General features: G+C 48.0%; 1 protein-coding gene across 6 annotated transcripts in view; it reads left to right on the top strand.

The window, feature by feature from the left end:
- SEC31B (SEC31 homolog B, COPII coat complex component) overlaps window positions 1–9,413 on the top strand; it is a 38,133-nt gene extending 28,720 nt beyond the window's left edge. For 5 of the 6 annotated variants that reach the window (XM_032694616.1, XM_032694612.1, XM_032694614.1 and 2 more), the window contains exons 22-27: window positions 658–696; window positions 3,549–3,604; window positions 4,846–4,992; window positions 5,395–5,511; window positions 6,912–6,983; window positions 7,524–9,413. In XM_032694616.1, the coding sequence (XP_032550507.1) occupies window positions 658–696; window positions 3,549–3,604; window positions 4,846–4,992; window positions 5,395–5,511; window positions 6,912–6,983; window positions 7,524–7,703 (611 nt within the window). In that variant the 3' untranslated portion in view covers window positions 7,704–9,413. The remainder of the gene's footprint in view (window positions 1–657; window positions 697–3,548; window positions 3,605–4,845; window positions 4,993–5,394; window positions 5,512–6,911; window positions 6,984–7,523) is intronic. The other variant, XM_032694617.1, reaches the window with a different exon arrangement.
- The last annotated feature ends 3,970 nt before the right edge of the window (window positions 9,414–13,383 follow it).

The raw sequence follows: 13,383 nt of genomic DNA, 5'->3' as shown, positions 1-13,383 counted from the left end.
GAGCAGCTTGTCTGTCCATGAGATATGCCTTGCTTAGCTTCAGGATTAAATTCCTCTGTCTGCTGTGCTCTAGTTCTTCCATTCTTTTCCTGTTGTCATAAAGTGCTTGTCTGGGAGTCACTTCTGGATTCCTCTGTGCAGTGCTTTAGACCGCTCTGCACCTGTAGTTTGAATCCAGCCCAGCATGCAAGTGCTGTGAAGTCTTTGCTAGCATTATGAAGAAAAGATGTGTTGTTGGACCTAGCTCCCAGTGAATGGGCCTTGCTTCTTTCTATTTCCCACAGTATCACCACATCTGGTGTTTATTAATTCTTTGCTCTCTCAGGGAACAGGTTTAGCCAGGCTGTGGAGATCCCTAACAACAACACTGACAATCCACAAATTTTTGAGCAGATGTTTCTCCAAGCCACACATATTCTGACAGTGAAGGAACTGAGACTGAGGTTTGCCTCCACCTGGAATCCTTTGCTGAACTGTGTTTAACCAAGGATAGCAAATCCCACTGTGTGAAGCCTGTGGGGACTACATTTTTAAGACAGAGCTACAGCTGGACAAATTCCTTCCTGAAAAGCTGTTTAGGACAGTAGTCCAGAGACATTACTCACTGAGTAAAAGCTGTTGGTGATGATGATTTTTCCACCCTGCCTTGATTTTCAGGTTTCTTCCCTTGGCTAGATCCCCACATGGATCATGCAGGTAGTACCCAGAGAAGCCTCCAGACCTGTGGGGGAGGCAATGTTGCTGCTTCCAGTGAAATGTGGGGGGTGTGTGCACTTTTTGATGTGTGTGCATGCGTGCATGCTCATTGCTGTTTGCTGTTTCCTTGCATGCCTGGGGACCTCTACAGCTGGAGTAGGGAATATACCTGTTCTGAGGACTAGTAAGTGACAGCTGAGGATGCTGGAAGTGAAATGAAAGCTCTGTGCTCTTAATCATGAGTTTGGGTACAGAAAACAGGGTCTCCATCTTCTTCCTTCTTTACTTTCCTCCAGTTCTGGAGGAATTAGGCCATTCTCAGTCTCTCTCTTTTCAGGTAGTTCCTAGGCCAGCAGGATGGGGAAGCAACCAGTTTTCCTTTCTTGATTCTCTAGGCAAGGAACAGGCCAGTGGTTGTAACTCATCTCTCATTTTCTCCCTATTACGCTCTCAGCCTTGTGCTTGGCTTTACTTGAACTTGTGCTTTCCCCTTGTGGTTTGGAGGAGGTGAGTGCCAGCAGGAGCAGTGGTGGAATAGAGCTTCTCAAGCAGAATTTGGGGGCTCTGTTCCAAGGGGAACTGGAAAGCTTTTGGCTTTAGTTAAAGGAGGAGGTTTGGTTTTGAATCTGTATTCATCTGTTGGGGAGAATTTGGACTGCAGTGGTTTTCTGACTGATAATACTTTGTCCTTATTTCTCTCCTTGGTATTCATCGATGTTGAGAGTAGTTATTTTCTAGTCTACATTGTCAGTGGGGTAAGGCTCAACATCTTAGTGGCCTGTCACTGCACAGTGGCTGCTGCTCATTGCAGAGACCATCTGCCAGGCACAAAACTCTCAGCTTTACTTATGAAATCCAAGTACTTGATAGGCACTAACACCACCAACCAAATCTGTCTGTGTGGATTGAAACTCTGGAAAGGGAGTTGTCTGTTCAGCAGAGAAACAAAATATCCCAATTTTTCCTTGTTAAAGGAAAGATGATTCCATGGCAAAGATTTCAAGCACTTCCTCAAGCTGAAGATACCCTTTGGGAATTCACTGCTGTGAAATTCCCGTCTCCTTGGCAGTACTTGCTCCCAGTTTTAATGGCAATGTATGGCATACCCAGTTTAGCAGTGCAAATTGGCTTCCTTGACAGTGCTTTCTTGCTTGCTGTTATTGTTCTGGTTTTGACTGGTACTTTTCTTAATCTGAAAAGGGACTGTAAAATCACTCAATCTGACTGGCCAAAATTTCTCACTTCGGAAATTCCTGTCTGTGATCTCTGTGAATATTATCACTAGTGCAGTGAAGAGAGATCTCCACTTACAGAAATCCCATGCTCCTGGGGAGTGTCAGGGACAGGGTGAAGGACAGCAATATGTTGGCTCATCTCCTTTCTGGCCAGGATAATCCCCGACTCCAGCCTGTAATGATCTTGTTTTTTCTAGGACAGACATTGCTGGAAATTGCTGCCATGGGGCATGTCTTTCAGGGATGGTGAGAAATCCTATTTCACAAGTAGCAAGGCAAGATAGGATTTCACTGCAGCAAAATGTCCTGTTGTCTCATGGCTGATGATTAAGTGCCTGGCTTACAAACTATAATTTGAATAGCTGTTTCCTGTGAGGATACAGAGTGCCACTGGGTTGGAATAGTGCCAAGGACTGCTAGGCCACAGGCTCAGTGGGGGCCAGCAGAGTTCTAGGGCACAGAATCCCCAAAATAAAAAGAAGTGCCAACTTAATTAAACTACTGATCCAAACTCATCAGAGACCAAGTCTTGAAATCATGGGAAAAGGGAGGGCAAAAAGAGGCTGCCAGAATTTTAATAATAAAGGTAATTAAAGTAATGAAGCACCTTTTGCATCTTTCCCCTGTGATTTTTAAAGCTCAGTTCAGGATCAGTGGCTCATTAAGTATGGCACTGAGCTCCAGCAATTCTAATATTGTCCCTTAGAATTATTCTATTTTCTCACAAATTATTCCTATCTCATGGGCTTGAGGTTAATAATACTGGGGTTTTGTCTAAAGATGCAGATACCTTTACAGGACAGCAGCAGACAAGGTAGTTGCAATTTAACCTTTGCAGAATGAAGTGTGGAAGTCTTTTCATGTCACGTTGTCTGATGGATTTTTAATTACCTGAAGTGAGGTTAGAGGAAGGTACCACAGAAGAATCTGCTGAGACACCCCTCTGCTCCCAAGGCATTTACTGGTTAAGTCTATTCCCTTCTAGTTGGGGAGTCAGCAAATTTTGCTAAGCTTTGGTTCTGATCAGGATTTTGGAAGGGCAAAATTTCAACCCATCCCAAATCTTTCCCCCTTTATCAGAGCAGCCTGCCTTGCTGTGGGCTGCCACTGTGAGGCATTCCTGTGAGTCCTGGTGAGAAGCCCTGTCACCTGTAGCATGGCTCTCACTGTGGTATCACACTATCTGATTCTCTGGGGAACCCCAGGAACCCCCTGAACACACATGCAGGTCCTGACCAAGGTTCAGGCCTGACTCTGAGGCTGACTTCTGCAGCTTGTGCAGAATCTGGAAGGCTTCATCTAGTTGCAAAAAAGTTTCCTGTGTGCAACTGGGTGTGTGCCAGTTCAGTCTGATCAGACATCACCTCATGAAGGCTGTGCATGTTCTCAGATGCTAAGAATGCAGTTAAGAAAGAAAGGGAAGCAAGAACAGTTCATGGGCCTGTGAGCTGGGTCTGAAATTCCTTGACTGAAACAGTCTAAAGGTGTAATAATGGAGGAATTGGAACCAAGGACCCTTTTCCTGAAGGAAGTTCTAAACCATGCAAGCGACCATGAATTGTGCTGTGGCCACCTTCTTAAAGTCTGACCTTTGTGTCTTGTTCTCTGTTCTGGCAGCTCAGGAATCTTGGAGTGATCACTCTACTGGAAGAGGAGGCCTTCAAAAGAAAAAGGTAAGCTTTCAGCTACAATGTGTGTTGGTTCTCTTTTAGCCAGGGAGCTTCATGTAACAGATACATTCCTATAAATGCTCCTTGACAAACTCAGCAGGTCTCTATATGTGTTGGTCTGCCTACTTCTGCACTTATGCATAGCTAGGACTGGAGTCTTAAGTCATCTTGACTCTTTGCCATCCGAAGTCACATGCTGTTCTCCAGGGTGGCTGTTTTGTAACATGGTTATCAGCTCTGATGTTGCATCTTCTGTCAGTACTTCCTGTGCTGTCTACAGTTGTTTGTTATTAGAAATACAGATTTAATCTTATGCCCTTGCCTACTCAACTGTTTTGATAGCGGCTGAGGTCACGCTCCCTTCACACCTGACAGCTGGGGGCAGCATTTCCCCTCAGCACAGTGAGACCCACAGTGATTTTCCTCAGATGCTGTTACCAACTGATAAGGGACTTTGCTGAATGAAGCTGAGACAGCTGTAGCTGAGAGCTGCCTGCTGTGTTGGTCCTGTGGCTCTCTGCCTTGTCGTGATTGCCCTGGAGGACCTGTGAGCTGAGCTCTTTTGCAACAAATGCTCTCAGTACCCCATTTCCATCGCTGCTGCCTGTTGGCAGGTGTGGCGAGAAGCTTCTTTGGCACCATTCCCAGCCCCCACTCCTCTTCTTTAGCTTGGAACAGACTTCTCGCCCTTTTTTCTGGCAGCATAGCTGGGAACCTGCTTCAGGCTGTGCTCACTACAACAGGATTAGCCTCTTGTTAAAGCCATCTCCTTTTGATCTAGCCCTGTTGGAGTGAATCTGTCATGACTCTCAGGCTTAGCAGGGGCAGGATGAAGTGTTTGCAAGAGGAATCTCCCCCCATGCCGTGGGATTTTCCCCAACACTTGCTCAGTTGGACACTTTACTGCTGCTAATCTCTACATTCAGGACTCGTGCCGTTGCAGAGCCAAGGCAGCTTTCTGAGGACCAGTGCTTTCAGGGGTAACGGATCTGTTTGATTGAACAATTCCAGAGGAGTTTTCTTCTTGTCGCTTTGACTGTTCATCTCAGATGCAAGAGGAAGGGCCCCATTCTCTAAGTCAGGGGGCTGAAAGAACAGGGATGTGTTACACATCATCTTGAGAACTGGACACTGTTCAAGTTAGAAAGGAAGTTGAGTTTGACTGTGGAGAGTGTAACCAACCTTTCTTCATTGGACTTGGTTTTCTTGATTTTTTTTTTTCTTTCCTTTCTTCTTGCTGACAGTTGCCTGAGAAATTTACTCCTCCAGCCCCCATCACAGCTCCAGTAATGGGCCTTCCTACTGAGCCCCAGGCAATCCATCCTCAGCTATCCAGGTTGCAAGAATCTGGCCAGTCACCCCCAGGAGCACCCAGGGAAGGCAGCCTGCAGGTACCCAGGGGAAGTGGGGCATTCCCCAGCCACCAGCGTCTTGTCAAGTACAAAAACAACTCAGCTTTTGAGGTTCTTATTACTTGGCAGCTACAGAGGGCTTATGTTACTCCCTAGCCCTTACAAGACATCTCTGCCTGAGTGTTAGAGGAGTTGCCAGGTTGGAAAAATGACACCTGGGTATGGCTGTGAGAGAGGGAGGGAGGCCAGGCAGGCTGTCAGCCTGCTTGAAGTTGGAAATCCACAGAGACTTGAAGCTATATTACAGTCTGAAGACACTGTGCTTCCATATATTCTCTGGGTTTGTGAAGAGGTGAAATTCCTTCTGTTGCGTAATTTCAGGAGGGGAATCTACCTGCTCTAGCCTTTCATGTTTCTGTTTTGATCATTTCTCTCTGTCAGTATCACCAGCTACCCGTGGAGAGTGTTGAGAAGAAGGAGCTGCCCCCTGAGCACCAGGCATTGAAGGCCACATTTGAAGGGTTGGTGCAACGCTGCTCTGCTGTCGCCACTGATCCAGTAAGTCCTCCCTTCCCTGATCTTTTGACTTCTTTTCCCTCATAGATGTTTGACTGGTGCTTCCTTCTTTTGTTTGGGTAAAGAGATGAAGAGTCTTGTCCCTATAGCCAAGTTAATCTCCATCTGCCTCCTTCCTTTAGGGTGTAGGCTTGTTCATCTTTGGGAACTGAGATGAATTCTCCAGCATTTATCCACTGTTTCTCATTGCCTTTCTGAAGCAATTGTTCTGTCCTCCTGGGCCTTTCTTTTAAGAAAAGTAGAAGAATTTACTCAGCTAATTCAGCTTACTGTTTCACTGGCTTGATCTGCAGATAGTTCAGATAGTTCCTGCAGAGCTGGTATTACCAACTATTCTCAGAGCTTAGAGGGAAAAGATGAGATATCCTGGCTGGAAGAGAAAGCCAAACAATCTTTTGTGCCCGAGTCACTGTAATTTCTGCGCCCTGGTTCCTGGAAGGCTGTTGGCATACATGTCACATTGCGTGAATGTTTCAGGCCAGACTGTCGTGTTTGCACATTGTGCTACATTGCTAAGTCTTCCCAGAGCTTGGGGGCACCATGAAGCCTTTCAGAATACTTCTGCTTGATGGGTATTGGGATAAGCACTGAGCCCAAACTGCTGTCCTGGAGTCAGGCAACTTGAGCAGCATCTTCAGTGTGTTTGCTCTGTGCTTTCTGAGAGTTCAACATAGCAATTTCTGGGAGATAACCTAAAGGTTCCCTCTATGAACAGAAAGGCCTGTTGGTTTGGGCTTAAGCACTTGACTTAAGTGTCAGTTCAATGGTACAGCATTGGATTGGTACAGCAGTGCAATGCACCTGAACTCCTGTGGCTGCCAGGCCTGTCCCAGCAGTGCGCAGAGCCCAGTTATCCATGGAATAATTTATCTAGATTATTCAAGCTGGGGTTTATGAGGTCAGTCACACCAGAGCTTCAGGACTCATGCCCTTTCCTTGGTGATTACCTAGAGTGGGAAGGATATTCCCTTTTTATCTCAAGAAGACCAGGAAGAAGCTGTTTCTTAGGTCAGTCAGGGTGAGGCTATCTAGTTGTCCCATGGGCCAAGTAGTGGATATTTCTCACACTTTAGAAGTACTCGCTCTCTCCTGTGGTCTGCAAGCACTGGCAGAAGGGAGGAACGCCTAGGCTGGGAGATGGGTAAAAGGGCAATCCAGCTTCCTGTTCTGGGCAGAAAATGTGTGCATATACGTGCATGTACACGTGCACAGAGGGCATGGCTGGCTTGTATCACAGTCCCTGGCTGCCAGAGGCTGAGATGCAGCTGAATTGTAGGGTTGCTGTGGAAAGAACAGGGGGGAAGGACTGAGTGAGAACACGTTGGTTCTGGAGAGGTGGCTTTGAAGCTCTGGCAGAGCTAGCAATACCTGTTTCGCTTCAGAAAACCCGAAGGAAGCTGGAGGATGCACTGCAGCGGCTGGAGTGTTTGTACGACAAACTCCGCGAGCAGGCGGTAAGTAGATGCCACCAGTCCTTGTGGTCCAGCTGGGTTCCTGATCCCACCTTTGCTCTGGGTTGTGGGTCTTGATGTCTGTACCAGTGTAACCAGCATGTATTCTCTTGGGAAAACTAGGGGAATGCCAAACCTTGTAAAGACCATGGATCCACCCAGCCTTATACGTCTTCTTCCTTAACTTTGGCCCAGACATAGTGTAAGGAAAAGCTGGGGAGGTATTTGCAGGGTGCTTTACCACCCAGGAACGGTACTGGCACATAGAGTCCAGATGGGAAGGAGCAATTGGGGGCAGTTAAATGTGAACACAGTGTAACCTCTGGCTTAGAAAACTGAAGCTGCTGATGCCAATTGCTCATGCCAGCTGGCAGTTATTGTAGTCTGGGAAACCAAGGGAAGAAGCAGACTATCCTTCCTACCAGTGCTTGACTGTGTAGAAGCTGTTTGGTGAAGTGGAGAACAGTAGGGAAGGGTATGGAGGGAGAGAGGCCTGTGTTACATTGCTGAACATGTGAACTCATTTCTTCTCCCTCTCCACAGCTTTCTCCAACCATCCTTATGGGTCTCCATGAAATTGCCCGATGCATTGAGGCTAAGAACTACCCACAAGGTCTCCTGGTTCACACCCAAGTAGTGAGCAGCAGCAGTTTCAGTGAGGTGTCTGGTTTTATGCCCATCCTGAAAGTCCTCATGACCATTGCAGGCAAGCTGAATGTGTAAAGAGTGGAGCAGCAGGAACAGTACACACCAAGAGCTGGTGGACTGCCTCACCTGTTGATGTGGTGCAGGTTGTGGACTCTACTTCTGACTCTGGAGAAATAGGTCGATGCCAGTGCCTGGAACAGTTCTAGGCCAGCACCCCTGGCCCCATCCACTCTCCAGACTGGTGCCTGCAACTCCTGGAGACTGTTCTTTCTCTCTCTTCTTTCTTACTAGTCTGAGGCTGCTTTCAAGACCAGGGATCTCAGTTTCAGGCTGTCCAGGTTGCACATAGATCCTTCTTCTTCCCTATCCCTGGCACAAAGTGAAACCTCCTTCCCTCCCAGGCCGACATTGCTTTTTTTTTTTTCAGGAGATAAACAGGGTTGGCACCTGCAGCACCACCACAGAAGAGCCTCGGGCTCTATTCCCTGCTGTAGTGTAAACCTGCCTGAGTGGTAGCTGGGCTCCCTTGGGACCTAAGCTGGGGTGTCCCCACTCTGCTGGGCTGCAGCAAAGATCTCTCCTCATTCCTTCTTTCTCTTCATTCTCATCCTTGACTCACCCTTTCACTTCACAGCACCCATATCCTGCTACAACTAGGGCTAACTACTAGTTTGCTCTGGCCAGCTTTGGTTCTCTGTTTTCTTTGCCCAGCCCTCTCTTTTTAAATCAAGCCTCCCGTTCACCACTGTCCACCCTCCTTTATATTTTTCCCCCATAAGCTGCAGGCTCAAGCCCATTATGTTTCAGGTCCAGGGATGATTCCCCCTTTCAATTCCTGGGACTCTCCCATTCAGGAATGTGTGCAGGTTAGACTGCTCTGTGCACTTCTCCCCAGAGTCAGTCACATCCTGTTTTGGGGCTAAAAGCTGCCCTTTCTGGCTCCTGGCCTTTTTCACTTCTTTTATGTTAGCACAGCTGGACTTTTACCCACTGGTGTTATCTGAAGGCTTCCTACTTGAGGCTTTTCAGATGGCCTAGGGACTTTAAGAGCAGCAGGGATTGTTTAAGTCTCATAAAGATTTCCCTTGAGCTACCCTGACCAGCCCAGACTTGAGCAGGGAGAGACAGCTCATTGCTCCAGGTGTGGTGCATTCATTCTGTCTACAGTAATAGATACATGCAAAGGTGGTTCTCAAAGACCCCTTGGCACTGTGGTAGTAAGAATATGCTGCAGGAGGTGATGCTGGCAGGACTCGAAGATATGGATTGTGCTGAGACTTTTCATCACTGTGGCATTTCCTCTGGGGTAAAATAGATGAATGAAGCATATCTGTCCTGGGGAAGAAGTCTGGGAAGGCAGATGGGATTTCAGGGCACATCTCTGTGTGTGTATATTTCCCTCTCTTCCTCCTTCCTTGCCTTCCTCTCTCTCAACCTCCTCCTTACTAACCAGGCAGCATAATCATTGAGCCCTAGCTGGGAGCAAGGCTTCTTCCTGACATTGGGATGCAGCCAGCCCCTGCTTCCTCTTCTTGCTGCTTGAGTGATAATGCTATCATGGGCCTGTGATAATGCTATCATGAGCCGGTGGTTCAGTACACAAATCAGCCTACTCTACCATGAGACTTAGTAAGGAGGAGAATCAGAGAAAGGAGGAAGAGGACATGTCTCATTCTCTCCTTCCCAGGTCAAAGTGCCTCCTTGTTGCTGCTGTGTTGTTTCTATTGCTGCGGTTTGATGCACTGAGAGATTACAGAACAGTGAAATAAAAGCTGTGTTTTGTGATGCTTTTTTTCTTAAACTTGTCACCTCTGGCTGCAGGGGACTTCCTCAGTCTGCATGCCACCCACTGAGAGCTGAGTTCTCAGCTTTGGTGAAGGGGCAGTTGAGAACTGTGTGGGGGCAAACCAGATTCTGGGCTCTGCTGATGTGGGCAGCATCCATCCTGTTGTGGTGAGACCTCAGGTTTTACCTATTCCCTAACACTGCAAGGTCAGAGAACTGATCTTCTCCAGATCACCTGCCTCAATTGTGACTGTTCATCTGCATCAAACACAAGAAGGCCCCCAGACTGGCTGATGTTCTCTTGGGGAATCACAGCAGTGTTGGGGATTTCACACTTGACACCAAGAGTTGGAAATATGTCAGTAAATAAACAAAGAGCCCTTGATGAGATTCTCTCCTGTTGGAAATAAATGTTACACCACTGAAGCGATGCAGCTTAAACAAAGATGAGTATTGGACCTGTGAGGAAATTTATACCATTGAATTGTCAGTTCTTACCATTAGTTAATAACTTACAAATCTATTAACTGATTTCATTTAAGCTTTTAAGGAGGTGAGAAGGCTGAAGTGAAACATTGGAACTGAGATAAAGTCAGGGGGAATCAAACTAGCTTCTGATAAAAGAAAGTAATTTTGATGTAATCTCAATTTTTTGTTTGTTTGTTTTTGCTGTCAGCTAGCTGGTATATATACAGGCCTGCCCTGCCAGACAGCACACATGAAACTCTGAAATATGCAGGACTATATTACCTGGCCTGAGATTGGAGGACTTAGGAGGAAGCAAAGGCTCAGAAAGACCGGATGGTGACGATTTGTTGCTGGGAAGGGACCGGGATTTATGAGACTCAGGGACACAGCATTCAAGGAAAACCAGCCTTTTGTAATTCTGCTGCTGGCAGAGGCAAACAAGGTGTAAAGGAGTCTTGAAGAGCTTTTGCAGCCTGGCCTAAGAACTGTCCCCCATCAGGGAGATGCAAGCTGATTTTTCAAAGGCTACACTTGTGCAGCATCAGAAGGGGTCATAACACAGGTAGCCCAGGTGGCATATGTTTGCTTAATGAGTATATAAGGAAAATCCCTGCCTTCTGAGATCATTTAACAAGCCTGGCATTTCTTAGATTCTGCCTTTCTTGATCCAGTTGTAGTACCCTGTGCAGTCCAGCCCCTTGCTCTTTTTAACTCAGGCCACTTCTACCACTGAGAAATAACCACGGATTTTTCCATGTATTTCTCAGATACATTTGATTTTAGTTCCCTCCAGCACACACGGCTTCTGCTACCCAGGACTTGTGCAAGAGACTGGCTGTTTATCCTGCCTTTGCTGCAAGTCCTTCCCACCTGCCCCTTTGTCCCACTGTTGCTCACTTTTGCTCGGGTTTACTGCTACAAGCACCATCCCTGAAGCTCTCGGTAGGGAAAACAGGCAGGGGAAGTGAGGTGACCTGCTTGAAAGTGTTGGAGAGGCTTGTGGCAGAAGCCCTGCTTCTGTGGCCCTGGTGTGGTATGTTACACATACCCCGCTGGAAAGTGCTCCTCCATTTATAGCACTATCTCTGCTGGCTGGTAACAGCTTTTGATCTGTGGGCAGCAGCCCCTCTGCTTTGCCCCCTCCCATGTGGGCACATGGTACCACAGCACCCCTGCACTAGAGAAACCATTTTCAGCTGGGCGAGAAGACTTTTGGGTTGGCAAAGAATTTGCGGGGGAGGCGGTGGGAGGCAGTAGGAAAGAATCCCTGAGCCCAGAGAACAGAGCTCTAATCCTGTCGCAGATAACATCATGTCTGCAGGCTAGGCTTGTGTGTGTTTGGGGGAGCTGGAGGGGCAGAGATTGTTAGGCAGTATTTGTTTGTAAAGCCACTTGCTCTGAAGATAATGCTTGCACTAACTTCTATTGAGGGAGCAGTGTGAGTCCCCACAAAGTCCTTTCCCAAAGTGTCTTTGAAGCCAAGAACCCATTGAAAGGAAGAAAGGCCAAGAGAGGGGATTAGTTTGTTCAGCAGCTGTGAATTTCAGTGGGAGGCTGATGAACTCCAAAGTCTTTGTTGAGATGTTTTTTGTAAGGAGCCCTGCTGGAGGGAGAGACCCACACGGGGGCCGCGGCCTTAGACAAGAAGGAATCTGAAGCGGCGGGGAGCTGTAAACGGGCCACAAGGACCTTTCCCAAACACTTTTCGGAAAAGGTGTTGTAAAGAGATCGGAGGGGGATTAGCATGTGAAATGACACTTTCCATTGACTCCACAGAGGGGAGGGGAAAAGGGCTGGCTGGCTGATTTATTAGCATTTTGTTCCCTGCTCTATTCTGCTCCCCCAGCAGCCCCCCTCCCCTCTCTCCCCTCCTCCCGAGCCCTCTAAAGAGGTTTGGATTGGAAAAGGGAGCGGGGGGCTGCCTGTTTGTGTGTCATCTGGGCGAAGGTGACCACCTGGGAAGCTGAATGTAAATATTTCTCCTCTGAGGAATGCGCCTTCATTAAACCGAAATGAATACATGGAAGCATCCAATCCTGCCCACAATGGCAGCAGGGCCTTTACCACTGAGGGCTCCCTGCGCCGGGAGGGGGGACCCGCTGCTGAGGTCAGCACATTTTGCAGCTGCGGTGTCGCCGTTTTCCCCCAGCGGAAGCAGCGTGTGGCGACGGGGCTCGCACTGGCCGTGCCCCACACGTCCCCCTCGCCAACAGCCCTCACTGCGCCCAGCGGGCACATCCCGGGCTGTGCCACGGCCCTCGCGGGGCAACTGTGTGGGGCAGCAGTGTCAGCAGGGGAGAGACCGGGTAAGAGCGGGAGGAAAAGGGAAACGGCTTCCACGTCTTTTTTTCCTGTGTTTCCAGTTGGCCGTGGAACGGAGGGGAGGGAGGAACAGAAGGAAAAGAGGGTAGAAGTTGTTCCTCTGCCTTGCCTTTGTCCTCTCTGCCTCGCCATAGTCCTCGAGCCAGCCAGTGTTGGAGCTTTCCCTGCTGGGCGAGAGGCTTTTGCCCCCTCTTTGCTCCCCTGCCCAAGGATGCAATTCCACCACGGGGAGATGGAGGAACTGCTGACAGAGATGCAAGAGAGACCTAGGGCAGGGTCGCAGTTTTAATAAAAACCTCTGCAGAAGCAGCTGGTGGTTTGTGTGTGAAGTGGAAGTGTTTCAGTTTTCCCTGAGAGTGGGCCAAGATTGTTTCTTGCAATTTTTGAAGGACCAAATTCTTGCTTGACATGAATGCTCTTGTTCTGGTGAGACCCCAGCTTGCCCTAGGTCCAAATTCCCACTCCCAATGAAGTATTTGATAATGAAGGAAGGGGCTATTTGATAACAAAGAGACACATACAGACTGAGTGTCTCTGATATCTGAGCTATGAAGTGGGCAGCTGGGCTCCTGCCTGCCCCCTCCCATCCCATTTCCTCCTGGCAGCTGAGTTACAGTTGGATGTACCCTCAAGAAAGATCGAGAAGAGAGCATGTCCCTTCCCCTCCTGCTAGGACCCAAGGTTGTGCTGCACGAAGTGGACTGGTCAGGTCTTCCTGGGCTCAACAGATGGGTAAGCAGATGGGTTTTAGTCTCCAGGACTGAAACTACAAACACCCACAGATGCAGTGGGATGAAAGAACACCCAACTACTTAGACACAAGCATTTTGCAAGCACTTGGCTACTGATTTATTGCATTGGCTATTGGTTTACAAATATTGGCTACAAGACAGGTCTAACGGCCAGTAGCTTAGCTCTGCTGGCTTCTCATATGGCTAAAGGACGCTTCAGACAGCAAAGACATAACATTGCAGCCCCAGGGAAGATCGCTGTGATGGTGCTGCAGCTGGCAGCTTCTTACCTCCCTATCCCAACCACAGCAAGGGAACAGAGACACATCAACCAAATCTTCCTGCTGCTTGCTTAGCCTATAGAATATATACAATAAGTAGTAGAGGAAAAACTGTTATGTGTACATCACAGTAACTGTGCAATAAATTAAACTTCAAAGTGCTTCACT

The sequence above is a fragment of the Chiroxiphia lanceolata genome, chromosome 8 (genome assembly GCF_009829145.1).
Source record: "Chiroxiphia lanceolata isolate bChiLan1 chromosome 8, bChiLan1.pri, whole genome shotgun sequence".
In the NCBI taxonomy this organism is placed as follows: Eukaryota; Metazoa; Chordata; class Aves; order Passeriformes; family Pipridae; genus Chiroxiphia; species Chiroxiphia lanceolata.
This window is presented reverse-complemented; position numbering and strand designations above follow the sequence as displayed.